A 13366-nucleotide genomic window follows, 5' to 3' on the forward strand; every position below is an offset into this window, starting at 1 on the left:
AATTTTGTGACAGTAATCTGCTAATGAGACTACATGTGGTAGCATGTCAAAAAATGTAGATACATCATGTACACTGCCTCCCCTTTGTCCACTTGCTTTCAAAGACCAGTTGTTCCACAGTCTTCCCAGGGAAATTACCCTGAGAGGTCTGCAACTCCTCATTCTTTTCTTCCGCTTGGGAGAGGTGTATTACGCTTACTTTAACTGCAGACTCCTAGGAGTCCCCCGTTCTCTCTGAATTCTTAAATAGACTGATAAAATGTTATAAATCACTTCAATTAGTTCCTAACCGTTGGGTGAATGAAGCTATGCAACCAGAAAGCGCATGTGTCATCTGAATATTCTTTGATCTGCTCTTTCCTTATCTGAATTTTACCCCCATCTTGTGGGTAAACACACTAAAATGTGTTTTGTCAAGTCAGTATTTTGTAGACTGAAGAGGCTGGAGTAATTCTTTTCTACACCATTCAAAACTATTTATCATTTTTTCCCTTGGTAATGCATCCATACTTCTCCTTTCTTCTTCATATTCTGACATAATTACAGAACCTTTCTCCTGTGGACTTTTATGTCACACTGTAACTCCTTCTGGACCTTTTACTTGTCTGATTTTACCCCACCATGCTTTACTAACACCTTAATACAAATCTTTAGTCCTGCTGCCCTTATTTCCACTTCTTGTATGGCTCCTTTGTATTCCACACATCTCTTAAAAGCAGGAGTATATTCTATACGATGCCTCCTATCTATCCTGCCTGTCTGCAGCCTGCCTTTGCGCCTCCAACACAAATGCCTTCAATGACTGCCAGATCTCCTGCATTCCTCCCTCTCCTGGATTACTTCCCCAGGAGACCCTACCTATTGCTTTCCCCCGCTCTGCTGCTTAGAAGTTCATTGTCCTTTTTTTACTTCTCACTTCTCTCTTTTCTTTGAAAGGTGAGCCTGGGATTTTGCAATCACTTGCTGCTAAGTTACCTTCCCTTTTTAAATTTTGAAGCAGTCCCTCCCAATCAGTCCAGACCTAACTAACCAGCAGTCTTGCTAGCGACTTTCTGAACCTGACAGGCTGAAGGTCTCTCTGGCTGGCACTTCTCTCTCAAGACACATGTCCACACCAGAGGCAAGCACCCCAACTCCTGCAGCAGGCAGGGAACAGAACAGCAAGTGTGCCCTGACCTGGTTTGCACACCTGCTTGGGGATGAGCTGAGTTGTGCCACAGAAATGCTTCCTTCTTGCATAGGCTACAGAGGGAACCTTTGTAGGTGTTCAAATGCAGACCTCCACATCTGCTCTTCCCATCAGTTATGAGGATAAATGATTTTCCCCATTGGTACGCAGCCCTGTCCTTCCGATGCTAGTTAGCAACCAAAAATCTACTGTCAACCTCCTTATTCCAGTTCAACACCTCAAATCGACAGCAACTGCGGTCACCTTCTGTCCCATCTTATCTTTGGCCAGAGACACACCGCAGTGTTTCAGTTACACAGTGCCACCACTTCTCTTCACCCTTCATGCTTCCAACTTGCCCTCTCCTTTCCAGTCCTGTACTACATGTCACCAAATTTATCTCATCAGGGATGAATTGTTTAAAGTATGCAAATGTAATGCTAATAACATCAAACTCAGCCAATAAATCTGGCTTTCACAGCTTAAAACTACAGGGATATGCTGACTCAGACCAAAGGCAAAACCCTCTCACTGCTCTGGTGAGACCCCACCTGGAGTCCTCCGTCCAGCTCTGGAGCCCTCAGCAGAGGACAGACATGGAGCTGTTGGAGCAGGTCCAGAGGAGGGCCACAAAAATGATCAGAGGGACAGAATACCTCCCCTATGAGGACAGGCTGAGGGAGTTGGGTTTGTTCAGCCTGGAGAAGAGAAGGCTCTGGGGAAGCCTTCTTCCAGCCTTTCAGTACTTAAAGGGGGCCTATAAGAAAGATGGGGACAAACTTTTTAGCAGGGCCTGTTGCGATAGGACAAGGGGTAATGGTTTTAAATGAAAAGAGAGTAGGTTTAGACTAGATATAAGGAAGAAATTTTTTACAATGGGGGTGGTGAAACACTGGAACAGGTTGCCCAGAGAGGTGGTAGATGCCCCATCCCTGGAAACATTCAAGGTCAGGTTGGACGGGGCTCTGAGCAACCTGATCTAGTTGAAGATGTCCCTGCTCATTGCAGGGGGACTGGACTAGATGACTTTTAAAGGTCCCTTCCAACCCAAACTATTCTGTGATTCTATGATTCTAAAGCAGGCAAAATATAAGGTTGGCAGACATAACATTATTCTGATTAAAGCCAAGGTACTGTATTTCAGTAGGTAGATGAGGATTTTAAATATTATGTTACTATCTTTAAGTTTCCTTGTTCAAAGCACCATATGTGCCTTTAGCAGACAATACCATTCTTTACAGGAAAAATATGTTTATTCTGGTACCTTCTTAGGTCCCCATGTAGTCACACATCTACATTACCTTGGGGTGATGGCTTTCCAAAGTATATGAAATACTGTTGTAGAATGAAATATTTTGGTAGTGTTTGTGACTAAATGTTGGAGGTTGCTTACTGTCTGGAGTCCACATATTGGGACAAATACTACTCCCACTGGAGCCAATGGCACAATTACACTGGTCCCATGAGAGGAAGATCAAGCCAGAGTATTTCTCAACTGATATAGAAATTATTATTAAATGTGGATACATCAAAAGTATATAGATAAAATAAAATTTCATGCATAATTTAACAATTAATTAAAAAGCCAACACTTAATTGCAAATGGTAGAATTTTATCTCTTGTGATCTCTAAGGAAGAAATAATACTAAATAAAATCTATGCTGAGAGCTAATTGCAAACAATGAACCCACAATAAGAGAATGAATTAATATATTAATATATTAGTCTATCATAGGAAACATATTGATTCTAGTGGTTCTATTTCATCACACAGTAATCCCATGGTAGACTTAATTCTCTTCATACTCATTCTTTCATATATGAGCACCTATATAAAATAACTTTACAAAAAAACCTTCAAACACCACAATAAAAAGGATCATAAAAACGTACACTCAACTGGCTCAATAGTGCTGCATGCCATAAAACATCGATGCACTCAAGCTATCATATTTCATGCATATTTAATTTGCTGTTTTCAATTATTCTCTTTCCTGCTCCCAATTAGTCATGAAGCCTGCATACATTAAGAGGATCAAATAAACTTGAAATCTGTGGCATAGTTTTTATTGACTTGAATTAATTTATTTATTTGCTTGCAGAGAGATTTTGTGATGCAGTTTATCATTAGCCTCTAAAACTTTGTACAAATTTCCTCCTTTTTTCAGCTTTAACTTCTGGTATTCTGTCACTAATTTTCCTCACCATCTCCTGGTTACCTTCTTCCCTCATCTAAACTTTTGATTAAACACCAAAAATGTCCTGAGTTTGCTTGCTGATCTGCTTTGCAAAACAGCTATAGATGATACTAAGCAGATGAAAGATGCTTTTCTATTTACCTCCAAGCAGAAGATTTTTGAAAAATTTGTACGCAAAGCAGTGTGAATAAACTATAATTGTGCATATTTCCAGGGATGATAACAAAATCAAATACATCTTTACACCATTAACTGATTATCTTCTTGAAGAGTTATTTTTCTGTGTTTTTCAGGAGTATGTCTCAAAGAAAAAACACTTCAAGACCTTTTAGAATAGTCCTGAACACACAACAGCAAAAGCTTTTAGGAGTAAAACTGAAATATTCTTCTATCTACCAAGCAGACAATAGGCCTTGCTGAACAACTGAAAAAGAAACTAGAGGAGAAGATACTGATACTTCAGCTGCACCCAATGCCTAAAGCAAGCTGCGTGCAGTGTTGGAAGTGGGATTTTACCGGATTTGCTCCCAGCACAGTTTGCAGCAGCTGTCAGAATTAACTAGGAGGAATACACAGAACACTCATTTAGATGCACTAGCACAGCAAGCAATCTTCATCTTATTTCCCTTCACATAGGAAAAACAAAACAAAACATGCTTTTTCCAAGTATGTTTCAAAAATGAAAGGTGTTAAATTGAGACTTTTTTTAAAAACAGTCACTATCATTAGATTAACATCAGGTGCCTCATCTCAAAATAAATATAAATGTAGAGCTAAAGTGTTCATTTCTAAAAGAGGAGGAGGTGGGGAATTTTAAATAGCAGATTAACTGCATGGCTAAAAAGAAGATACTGCAGAGTATCACTATCTAAAATGATAACCACTAGTGTCAGTGAAGTGCCAACTTTCAGCAAGGGAACGACTGCACCATATCAGGAACAGTCCCTCTGCCATTAAGCGCATACCTGAACATTTCACAAAGCAATTGACTTAAGTGGCCATTTGCAAACAGCATGCTGCCTGAAGGACGCACAGGAATCAATAACTTCAGGTTTCTATTCTGAACTATTCAGTCTTCGCAAAACAAAAAGCTGCTCGCTCTCTCTAATGCACTATCACTGCAACACAGTATATGATTTTGAACACAGAGCTTTAAAACTGTAGTTTTAAAAGCATTTTGTCCTCCTACTTATAAAAGCCTTCTTGCTCATAAGACCTTGAAAAGTGACTTTTGGAGCAACTAATGACTGTGCAGAGATGCTGCCCATTGCTCCCACCACCAGCGTGTTTCTCCCAAGGTCCAGCCAGCCCCAAGCCAACCCGTGCTGCGGGGGGCACTGGGTGGTGGGGCTCCCTGCTGGTGCAGTGAACAGCACAGCCCTCCCTCACCAGGGAGCTGCTCAGGCACCCCAGGGTCCCATATTGCTACTAGAAGGTCAGTTGAGAGGCTTCTACAACCGTTTCTTCCATGAAGAAGAAGAAACATTTTCCCTCGGAGGGAAGATACCTGGATGTTCACCATATTTTCCCATCAGAGCACTGATCTAGCCAGTCTCTGGTTGCTTTGCCTTCAGTTCTATTTTCTGTACATCATAATTTCTGTAAAGAAACTAAGTATTTCAAAATATCCCATTTAATCTGTCAAGACTAAGATCTGGCACTACAAAAATATTTTTAAATTGGTTTGAAAAAGGAATTGAACAACAAAGAAGAATTTGTCTGCTTTTACTCCTTTTTCATCATCAACTTTTTTATTTTCTGACTTTTACCTCATCCTCCCCCTGTATTTCACACTTCTCTCATTCTTTCCTTCGGTTTTGGGATTCAAAGGAGTGTCAGGAAGAATTTCTGGGCTTTCATGGAAGTTGGATTTTTCTTTGGGTGCTTTGGGACCTTGTGAACGCTGCAACAGAATGAAACCCCTTTCTTCCACAAATGTACCTGTTCTTGTTATGTCAAGGGTTACTTACTGCTGTAGCAAGTACTAGAATTTAACATCCTATTTTGACAGCAGCAAAGTGAAACACTTGCTGGAAGCAGAGGCAGGTTTAGAGAAGTGAAGAGAGGAGATCTCTAACCTACCACCACGCTATGCTGGCATGCGAGTTCCTCCCTGGAAGTTCATACCACAGCAGCAGGCAAGTCTAAAGTCCAGTATCTCGCCTCTCCAACCCGTATGTCAATAAGATAACATTTAAACCAGAGCCCCACTGTCAGACAGTAGCCTTTCCAAGTGCAATGCTCTAATCAGCCCTTGGAAAATCTATTATCAATTCAAAAGAAAAACTTCAGCATTTAAAAAACGTAGTGACAGTCCACTTGAACTTAAACTGGAATTCAAAGATAACATGAACAGTTGAATTTTGCAAATAACACACTATGTACCTGTCTCTAAAACTATGTATCTCAAGATCATTTGCAGGAAATATTTCTGTAATTACTATGTTTCTAGTTTAGCAAAGTACACCAGTACATGCTTAACTAGTCAGCTGAACTGACAAGAGACTAATCTTAAACACTGAATCTTACTATATACGACGCACTTGTATGCTTTGAATCTAATCCAACTAAAGATGGGCAATGGAGGGGGGCAACAGAGGGCAGAAAGTTAAATATTTCTCAGCCGTCTTGTTGTTTGTGGTTACTCAGTGAATGCCATAAATACAGAATTTAATTACAAGAATGACAGTAAGCTTCCATGCCATCCCCTAACAAATGATGGTAACCCGTAAAAGCATCGTGCTGCTGACCCAGAAAAAAAAACTCTTTTGAATATACTGCTATAAAGGGATAAGAGTCCAGTACTTTCCCAAGGACTGTAGGAGAACAGCAGATTAATTCAAATGAGCAAGGAAAGAACTAAACAAGCAGGGGAAAAATAAAAAGAGACAACAGGAGAACAGAAAAACAGAGAAAAGAAAGCCAAAGAAGAAACGGGGGACAGGGGAAAGAAACCAGGGAAAGACATCAGAAGGATGGAAAAAAGACGAAAGAAAAATGCTATCCATCGCCGTGTCTATAGCAGGGTCCTGTCAACATGCATGGTCTGGTGCTTTCCACGATCTCTCATAACTTCCATGATCACCTTCATCCTTTCCACTTCTTGTTGAACCCCACACAGTGACAGATAAAGCACACTGACCTCCTTTTTCAGTTAGTGGAGCAAAAACACACTAGGACACAATTCATCTCCCCCTAAGGTAGTAGATGTCTGAGACATCTAGAATGGCCTGTTCTCTCTACTACCTACAAAGGAAGTCTGGATAACTAACTCAAATAAAGCTGTTGAGATGCCTGAAATAAGCTGATTCCCACCTTTTTTTTTTTTGTCTGCAACAAGCTATTGGCAGTGGGCAGGCAAATATGAGTTGCATGTATGTCGTGAATTAAATATGTATGTATACATGTATAGGTGTCATGTAATGTATCTTGTATTAAATCCAAGGTAATAAAGCTGAAAACTAGGACTCAAATTCAACTTAATGCATAGACCAGGACAGGTCTAGAGACTCTGCTAGAAATGCACTCATTTATGGTGGTACTTTTTCTGCATTCCCTCCGTTATATAGTATTTTCTAAATATGCCTCTGTGTCTTAAGAGAGAGCATTTGAAAGATTGATTTTAATTTCCATGCAAGTCACTCTCCTAGAAACAACGCTGTAAGAACAGAAATTTGACAACTGTATCACCAACTGCTTTCAAATTGAGTATTTCCAAAAGATAAAGTTGAGTTGCTACATTCAGAGTTAATAGAAGAGCCATAGTCAAACTATATTTGTGTAAGTTAACAATCCTTTACTTGAATTCTGAAATGAGCAATCTGAGGTGAAAATCAAGGCCAGAAGTAGACGCACACATATATACCTACATATCTATATCTCTCTACAATCACACTGAGAACTATTTGAAGATGAAGGCCTAAGGCCACTGACCTTGGCAAGCAAGTCAAAAGGATTTAATGTGAACTCTTTACCCTGATTTCCTTACAGGTTTAGAGTCTAAATCTTTAAGCTACTCCCAAGAGGTTGACAGTACGGCAACAATGACTGTGCATGTTTTAAAATTGTGTAAAATAATGGTCTATAGAAATACAATTTTCAATACACTGCTCTTCTGTAAAAACAGGCATCATTTTAAACCCATGTTAAAGGATTGCTCTCCAAAGAGCTTCAGATAGGCTCTTCCACTTCCCACAGAAAATTAAAACTACATCTTTAAAATGCATCTTTAATACAGAAAAAGATTAGTAACTTCTCCAAACATGGTGTCCTGGTTTTGGCTGGGAAAGATAAAAGAAACCAGGACACATGGTAAACAATTACCTTCAACTAGAAGGAGATAGTTAATTTGGAGATTGCATTTTGCTGCCAGAGTACTGGCAATCTTCCTGTATGGTTTTTTCTTTAAATCTAATTTGTCTGAAGTACTGGACAATAGATACATTTCTTATAAATAAGAGGTAAAATCCATAAAGAGAAGGCTGCAGGTCTGCAGCCTCTTGTCTTTTCTCATTAGCAAGTAGAAGACTTCCGCAAGGACATAGGGCCATTCGGGTATTTCAGGATTACAGTGAGGAGGCGTCTACATAGAAGGGGTCCTTGGAGCAGCTGTTTCTACACAGCATGATTCTTTTGGGTGTAGCAAATACACAAAGGAAAACCTATTGGTATGAGCAGTATTAAAAGCCATTCTGCAACTCCAGACTCACCCTGTGCACGGAAAGGTTGTGTGTAGCTGCTGCTGCACAGAGGCTGATGTCAGGACCACTCCTGATGGCTCAGTCATGTTGGGAAGGACTAAAATACCACTCTGGAAGAGAAGTCTCTTGCTAAAGATAAAATTGGGACCAACTTCACGCCTGGGCCTTCCTAGCTCCCTAAGTCACACCACTTCCAAGAGCTACCCTGGTTTCAAATTTTTAAAAGATGTGAAACCAGAATTCTGCATCTTCTAAAGATTCAAGGAGCGCCCTCCCCCTCCGTTGATTTTAAACATCCCTGAAGAAATTCTGTTCTGCTTCAGTGTCCAATATTTCTCAAAAACCCACAAGTACAGCCACAAGAAGCAGAGAGATAATTAAGTTGCCCCCTAAAAAAAAGTATTTTTCTCTAAGTATGAACACGAGCAAATCTTTACAGCAGTTTCTGAACATTATACATTATGCTCATTAATTAAATCTCAACTCTGACAGTTTGCAGACACATTTTTATTTAATGTGACTTCCACATGAATTCAACCTCAGCGGGGGGGGGGGGGGGAGAGATATCAAAGCAAGTTACGTTAAGTAATTATACAATCTGTTTCTCCAGAGAAATGTCTGGGCTAGACAGTTGGCGCTGAAACAGCAGATTAAATTTAGAATGGAAGGGCCTTGCAGTGAAGGTGAAGTCGCGGCTTTTAGTTCTCTGTTGACTAAAAGCTGTACATGTTGTTATAATGATGTGCTCTGTCCCTGAGGCAAAGTTCATTGCTATTCAAAAGAAAGATGTTGAAAAGTGACTTTTGTCCCTAGAAAGCCTCTATTTCTAATCCATGAGCAGCATACTGATGCCACGGGATGATCTAGAGCTATCCTTCTCAAGGTCATTTCCCTGTCGTCAACACAGTACTTGAAAAAAATTATTTCTTTTTTTGTGTCTTAGCTGTGGTGCTACAGCCATGACAGACTAATGCCAGAAAAGACTGAAGCTTTGTAGAAAGAAATCATGTCCCTTGAACTTTGACTCATTTTAATTTCAAATGCAAGTATTCAAATAGATCACCTTGGGATATCAGACAACAGCATTTCAACTCCCCCATGACTCCTCAAAGACAAAGTAGATGCATAAATCTCATGACTTAAGATCTTCCTTATTATATGTAACACAGTTGCATCCTGAAATCAAACATTTAGTAAAAGACACAATCACTGCTGTAGTAATGAGTCATGCAGACATCACAGAAAATATCAACTGACCTTCATGAGATGCTGATTTATCCATTTTGTGAAGGTCTTCTTTTGTACTTTGTCCCGCTCATCTGGAGGTAAAAAGGAAAGAGAAAAGAGTTTAACAGATGCAGAAGATTATTTTTTTTTATGGACAGCTTTATAAAATTAGCATTCTAATAAAGTTTAAAAACAGAATAGCATGTAAAAGCTCTGAAATGTCTAATCAAAATAATAGCACGCAAATGTTTTTGCAGTACATCACAGCATGTCACGTGAAAGTTTCTTGAGCAGAATTTCCAGGTGAGTTCCTCCAGGGCGACAGCCCCGCTACAATAGCGGCACTACTAACAAAAATGTAACTTCCTAGGAGAAGTCAACTGTTCCCTAAAATGTACTAAAAAGATCAAAGCAAACTTTTAAGAGCTATAAAAACTACTTATAGCCCCTAAAATCCAATTAAAGTATTTACCAATAGAAAAATCTCTTACTATAATCTCTTACTTAATCACTATGTTTTTCGACTGCAATATCACCCTTGTTTAACATGCAAGGATGAGCTACCGCTTCAGCCAAAGAAAGCACTCTCTTTCTTTTAATCCTCTATAATATACACAGGGATGTCCACTAACCCAGATACAGGACCCAGCCACAGCCAGCAGTTTGCTCTCTGGCATAGCAGTTAGCATCAACAACTGCCCACAAAATATTGAGAAGAAACAATAAAAGCAATAGACACGGGGTAAGAAAGCATCCCACTTATGGATGGGAAGTATATACATGTATTCTACAGAACCATGTTAGAGAAACACTAACCACCACTCCAGCACCAGAGTTATCTCCACAAACCTATGTATGGTCACTAGACAATACAACTGCTACAGAGCCCATTCACAGTCCCGGAGCTCCCCGGAGCAGGAGCTGCGGTGCATTAGGATCAGGACCATCTGTGCAAGCCTAAAATAGCAAGATCCCTTAAGACCCTGTACAACAAAACTGCAGCTGTTTCATTGACTCAGGCTATTTGTAGTGTGGCTGAGAATGAGCAATGAGCTCAGGTAGCAAAACAAGACTCCTTCTGCAGCTACTGCCATCACTAGAAGACTGAATCAGATCTGGCATTTTACATAAAAGAAATACTGGTTTTAGATTGGTCAAAGGTAACAGAAGTAGTAGGGGAAAAAAATAATCATGGAAGGTCCATATTCATGGACTTTCAAGTCTCTGGTGTGATACTCAGGTCTTTCAAAACAGCAGGAGATCGTACAAGAATCCATCCTGGGTACCTGTGCTAGTCCTAACAGTAGTGAGAAATTAATATTTGGGAACAAATGCAAAAACAAGACAAGCAAAAGCCTGTGAAGCCTTTGTGTACTCCTCCCTTATGTGACTCACAGAGTTTCTACATGCTTATACATATCTTTGCATTTAGGAGTCATAGATGCATTTTTTTTTCTGTTACTATTTTCAATCCTTTTTTAACACACCTTAAACTTCTGCAGCCACAGCTCTCTGTGACAATGAGTTCTTCAGGTAGTATGTGTGGTGCACATGTACCTTTGGCTCTGTACAGAATAGTGGCTGTTCCCTAAATGCCTTTTCCATGACACTCAAGATCTTCCAAGGTTCTGGCATATGCTTTTTCCCCCCTTGGCAGCTCTACAGTCTCTTGTTCTAGTTGAGGACCCAAAAAGGGGGATTAAGAGACAAACTAAAGAGCAAAGCAGCAGTATTGGAGAGAAAAATCTGGCAGAAAAGAAAATCTTTTGCTATATATACACATTTCCCTATAGCCTTCATCTAGCGAGACAGCATTTCCAACATCAGTAATTTATCCTAATAAGGTGGCAGCTCTGGTTTGGCAGATGTAGAGAACAGAAAATCTCAGAAATAAAAGAAAACCAGAAATACTTTCACTTGTAACTGTTCCATTATGGGTAGCTGTTTTAAAAGGAACACAAGTTTTCAGAACTGAGGATTTAATATTCCAGCCCACAAATGTACAACGTGTCTTTTTTCCTAAGGTGACCTCAGCTAGTTTTGACTAACTACCACAAAAATTTACACTTCAGGAAACATTACTGTGACAACAGTTAAAAAAAAAAATTAAAAAATCCACTTCCTTGTATCTTGTTAGAACATGCAGTGACTATTAATTTCAACTCTATTTACAATTAAAATGCCAACATATGTAAAAGAAGTTATGCTTACTACCCATATTCCATTTATATAAGCATATATTACACATATACTCCTTGAAAAACTCTATACCTGACTTACACAATGTGTAACACGGATGAAAACTGTCACCTGTCAGATTGTGAAAAACACCAGGGTTAAAGAAAAAAAAAAAAAAAGAAAAAAAAACACCACAAACCCACAAATACCACTCTTGTGATTTTTAATTAAAAAACCACAGGCTTCCAAAGCAAATGCACACCAGGAGGAAAACACAGTGAACAGCATTCAATGTGCAGGAGCTCAAAGCAAAACATACCAAATCAAACCCCACAAATGAAGTAGAAAACAGGCAGCTTACTATGAAAGAAACACCAAACTAAGGAAAGAAACCCACTGAAAGCCTCGTGAGAGACCTTCCCCACGGAGAGCTCTGCTCTCTCCTGAAGGCAGCCCCGCCACCCTGCCAGCCCAGCAGCACGCTTTACTGACCCATGCAGCACATTACTTCCACCAGCTTTGTGGTCCAGTTCTTTTCATCTTCAGCAAACTGTCTCATTCTTCCCTTCAAAACTTCAGAGTTTCTATTCTTTTCAGGGAAAGGAGAGCCAAGGCATGACCAGAGCTTCTCCTAGCTGACAGAAAGTAGCAACTCCCCTTTTTAAACAAAACAGGAGCAAACAGCCCATCTGCTGTCACAGCAAGCAAAACTGCAAGCCCTCTGGATTTAACTCACATAAGAAGTAAATTAAGCATCTATGTTTGTTTGTTTTGAACTTTTAGGTGCATTAATACACATTTGAGTACAAATGTTGAGCTTTTCAAACCAGAAGTCTATTTTTGTCCTCTACCAGAAGTGAGCAGCAAGGAAAGAGCATCACCTCGAAACGAGCCACAGCAGTGCTGTTTCAGCCAAGGTAATTTAAGAATACAGGTGAGGCAGGAGCTGCAGAAAGAAAACACATCTTCCTAGGTCATCTGATCTGTAGATGAACACAATAAACCCTCAATGGTTAATTAATCAACTTGAGTTTCTCTGCTTTTACCTGTTATTGCAGACACTATTCTGATATATCAGACATACAAACTGAAAGTCTCTTATGCTTTATATGCCTGGAAAGTACCACAACAAGATGTCTCCAGTCTTAATAGACTGACACCTACTTTATGAACCTACACTACAACACAGCAGCATCTCAAGAAGCTCCAGATCAGAAAATGTGGACTTAAAAAGCAGCTGCCGCAACTAAGGTATCTCACTGCGTGTTCTTGTAATCCTTAAATCCCAAGGACAACTTCAGGGGCCAGATCCTTCTAACACTGATGCCCCCTCCCACGAATCCCTATCACTTGCATGGATCATAGTGTCTGCAAACTAGACCAGTTTCTCAAGAGGATGGGTTTCCTACCAGAACTACATCAAAGGCAACAAGCAGCACTGATGCCTCTTGAATGTTCTCCTGGGGAGAACCTGCTAAGCGGTTCTCTCTGCCTGAAGGCAACCTGAAACCACCTCTGAGCAACTGCACCAGACGCCAGGAGTTTGAACAAGCAGAACGGTGGGCTTGTGTCTCCACGCTGACATGAGGAAAGGCAAGAAGAGCACAAGAGTACAAAACCTCGCAGTTTTCTAGACAAGCTGCGAATTTCTGTGCTTCCTTCTTCATTCTAATGGTGACAATAGCAAAGGTTGGATTTCCTCCACCTAGTGACAGACTTGCAAGAAAATCTCTATTTCTTAGACAGCTTTTTGCCTCGATAAATTACATTTGCTTCACTGCTGATATTTGTTTGCCTACATGAATGGCTAGATAGGCAACAGGTTTTTCTACATTCGTCCAGATATTTACAAATACCCTGATAGGTACTATTCCTCACTTATGTATAAAAGCAC

The 13366-nt window shown here is 40.0% G+C and overlaps 1 protein-coding gene across 23 annotated transcripts in view; it reads right to left on the bottom strand.

The window, feature by feature from the left end:
- DST (dystonin) overlaps positions 1-13366 on the bottom strand; it is a 315224-nt gene that overhangs the window by 206401 nt on the left and 95457 nt on the right. For all 23 annotated transcript variants that reach the window (XM_072855195.1, XM_072855191.1, XM_072855192.1 and 20 more), the window contains one exon: positions 9325-9386. In XM_072855195.1, coding sequence (XP_072711296.1) covers positions 9325-9386 — 62 coding nt within the window. The remainder of the gene's footprint in view (positions 1-9324; positions 9387-13366) is intronic.

Source organism: Ciconia boyciana, chromosome 3 (assembly GCF_034638445.1).
Source record: "Ciconia boyciana chromosome 3, ASM3463844v1, whole genome shotgun sequence".
Lineage (NCBI taxonomy): Eukaryota > Metazoa > Chordata > Aves > Ciconiiformes > Ciconiidae > Ciconia > Ciconia boyciana.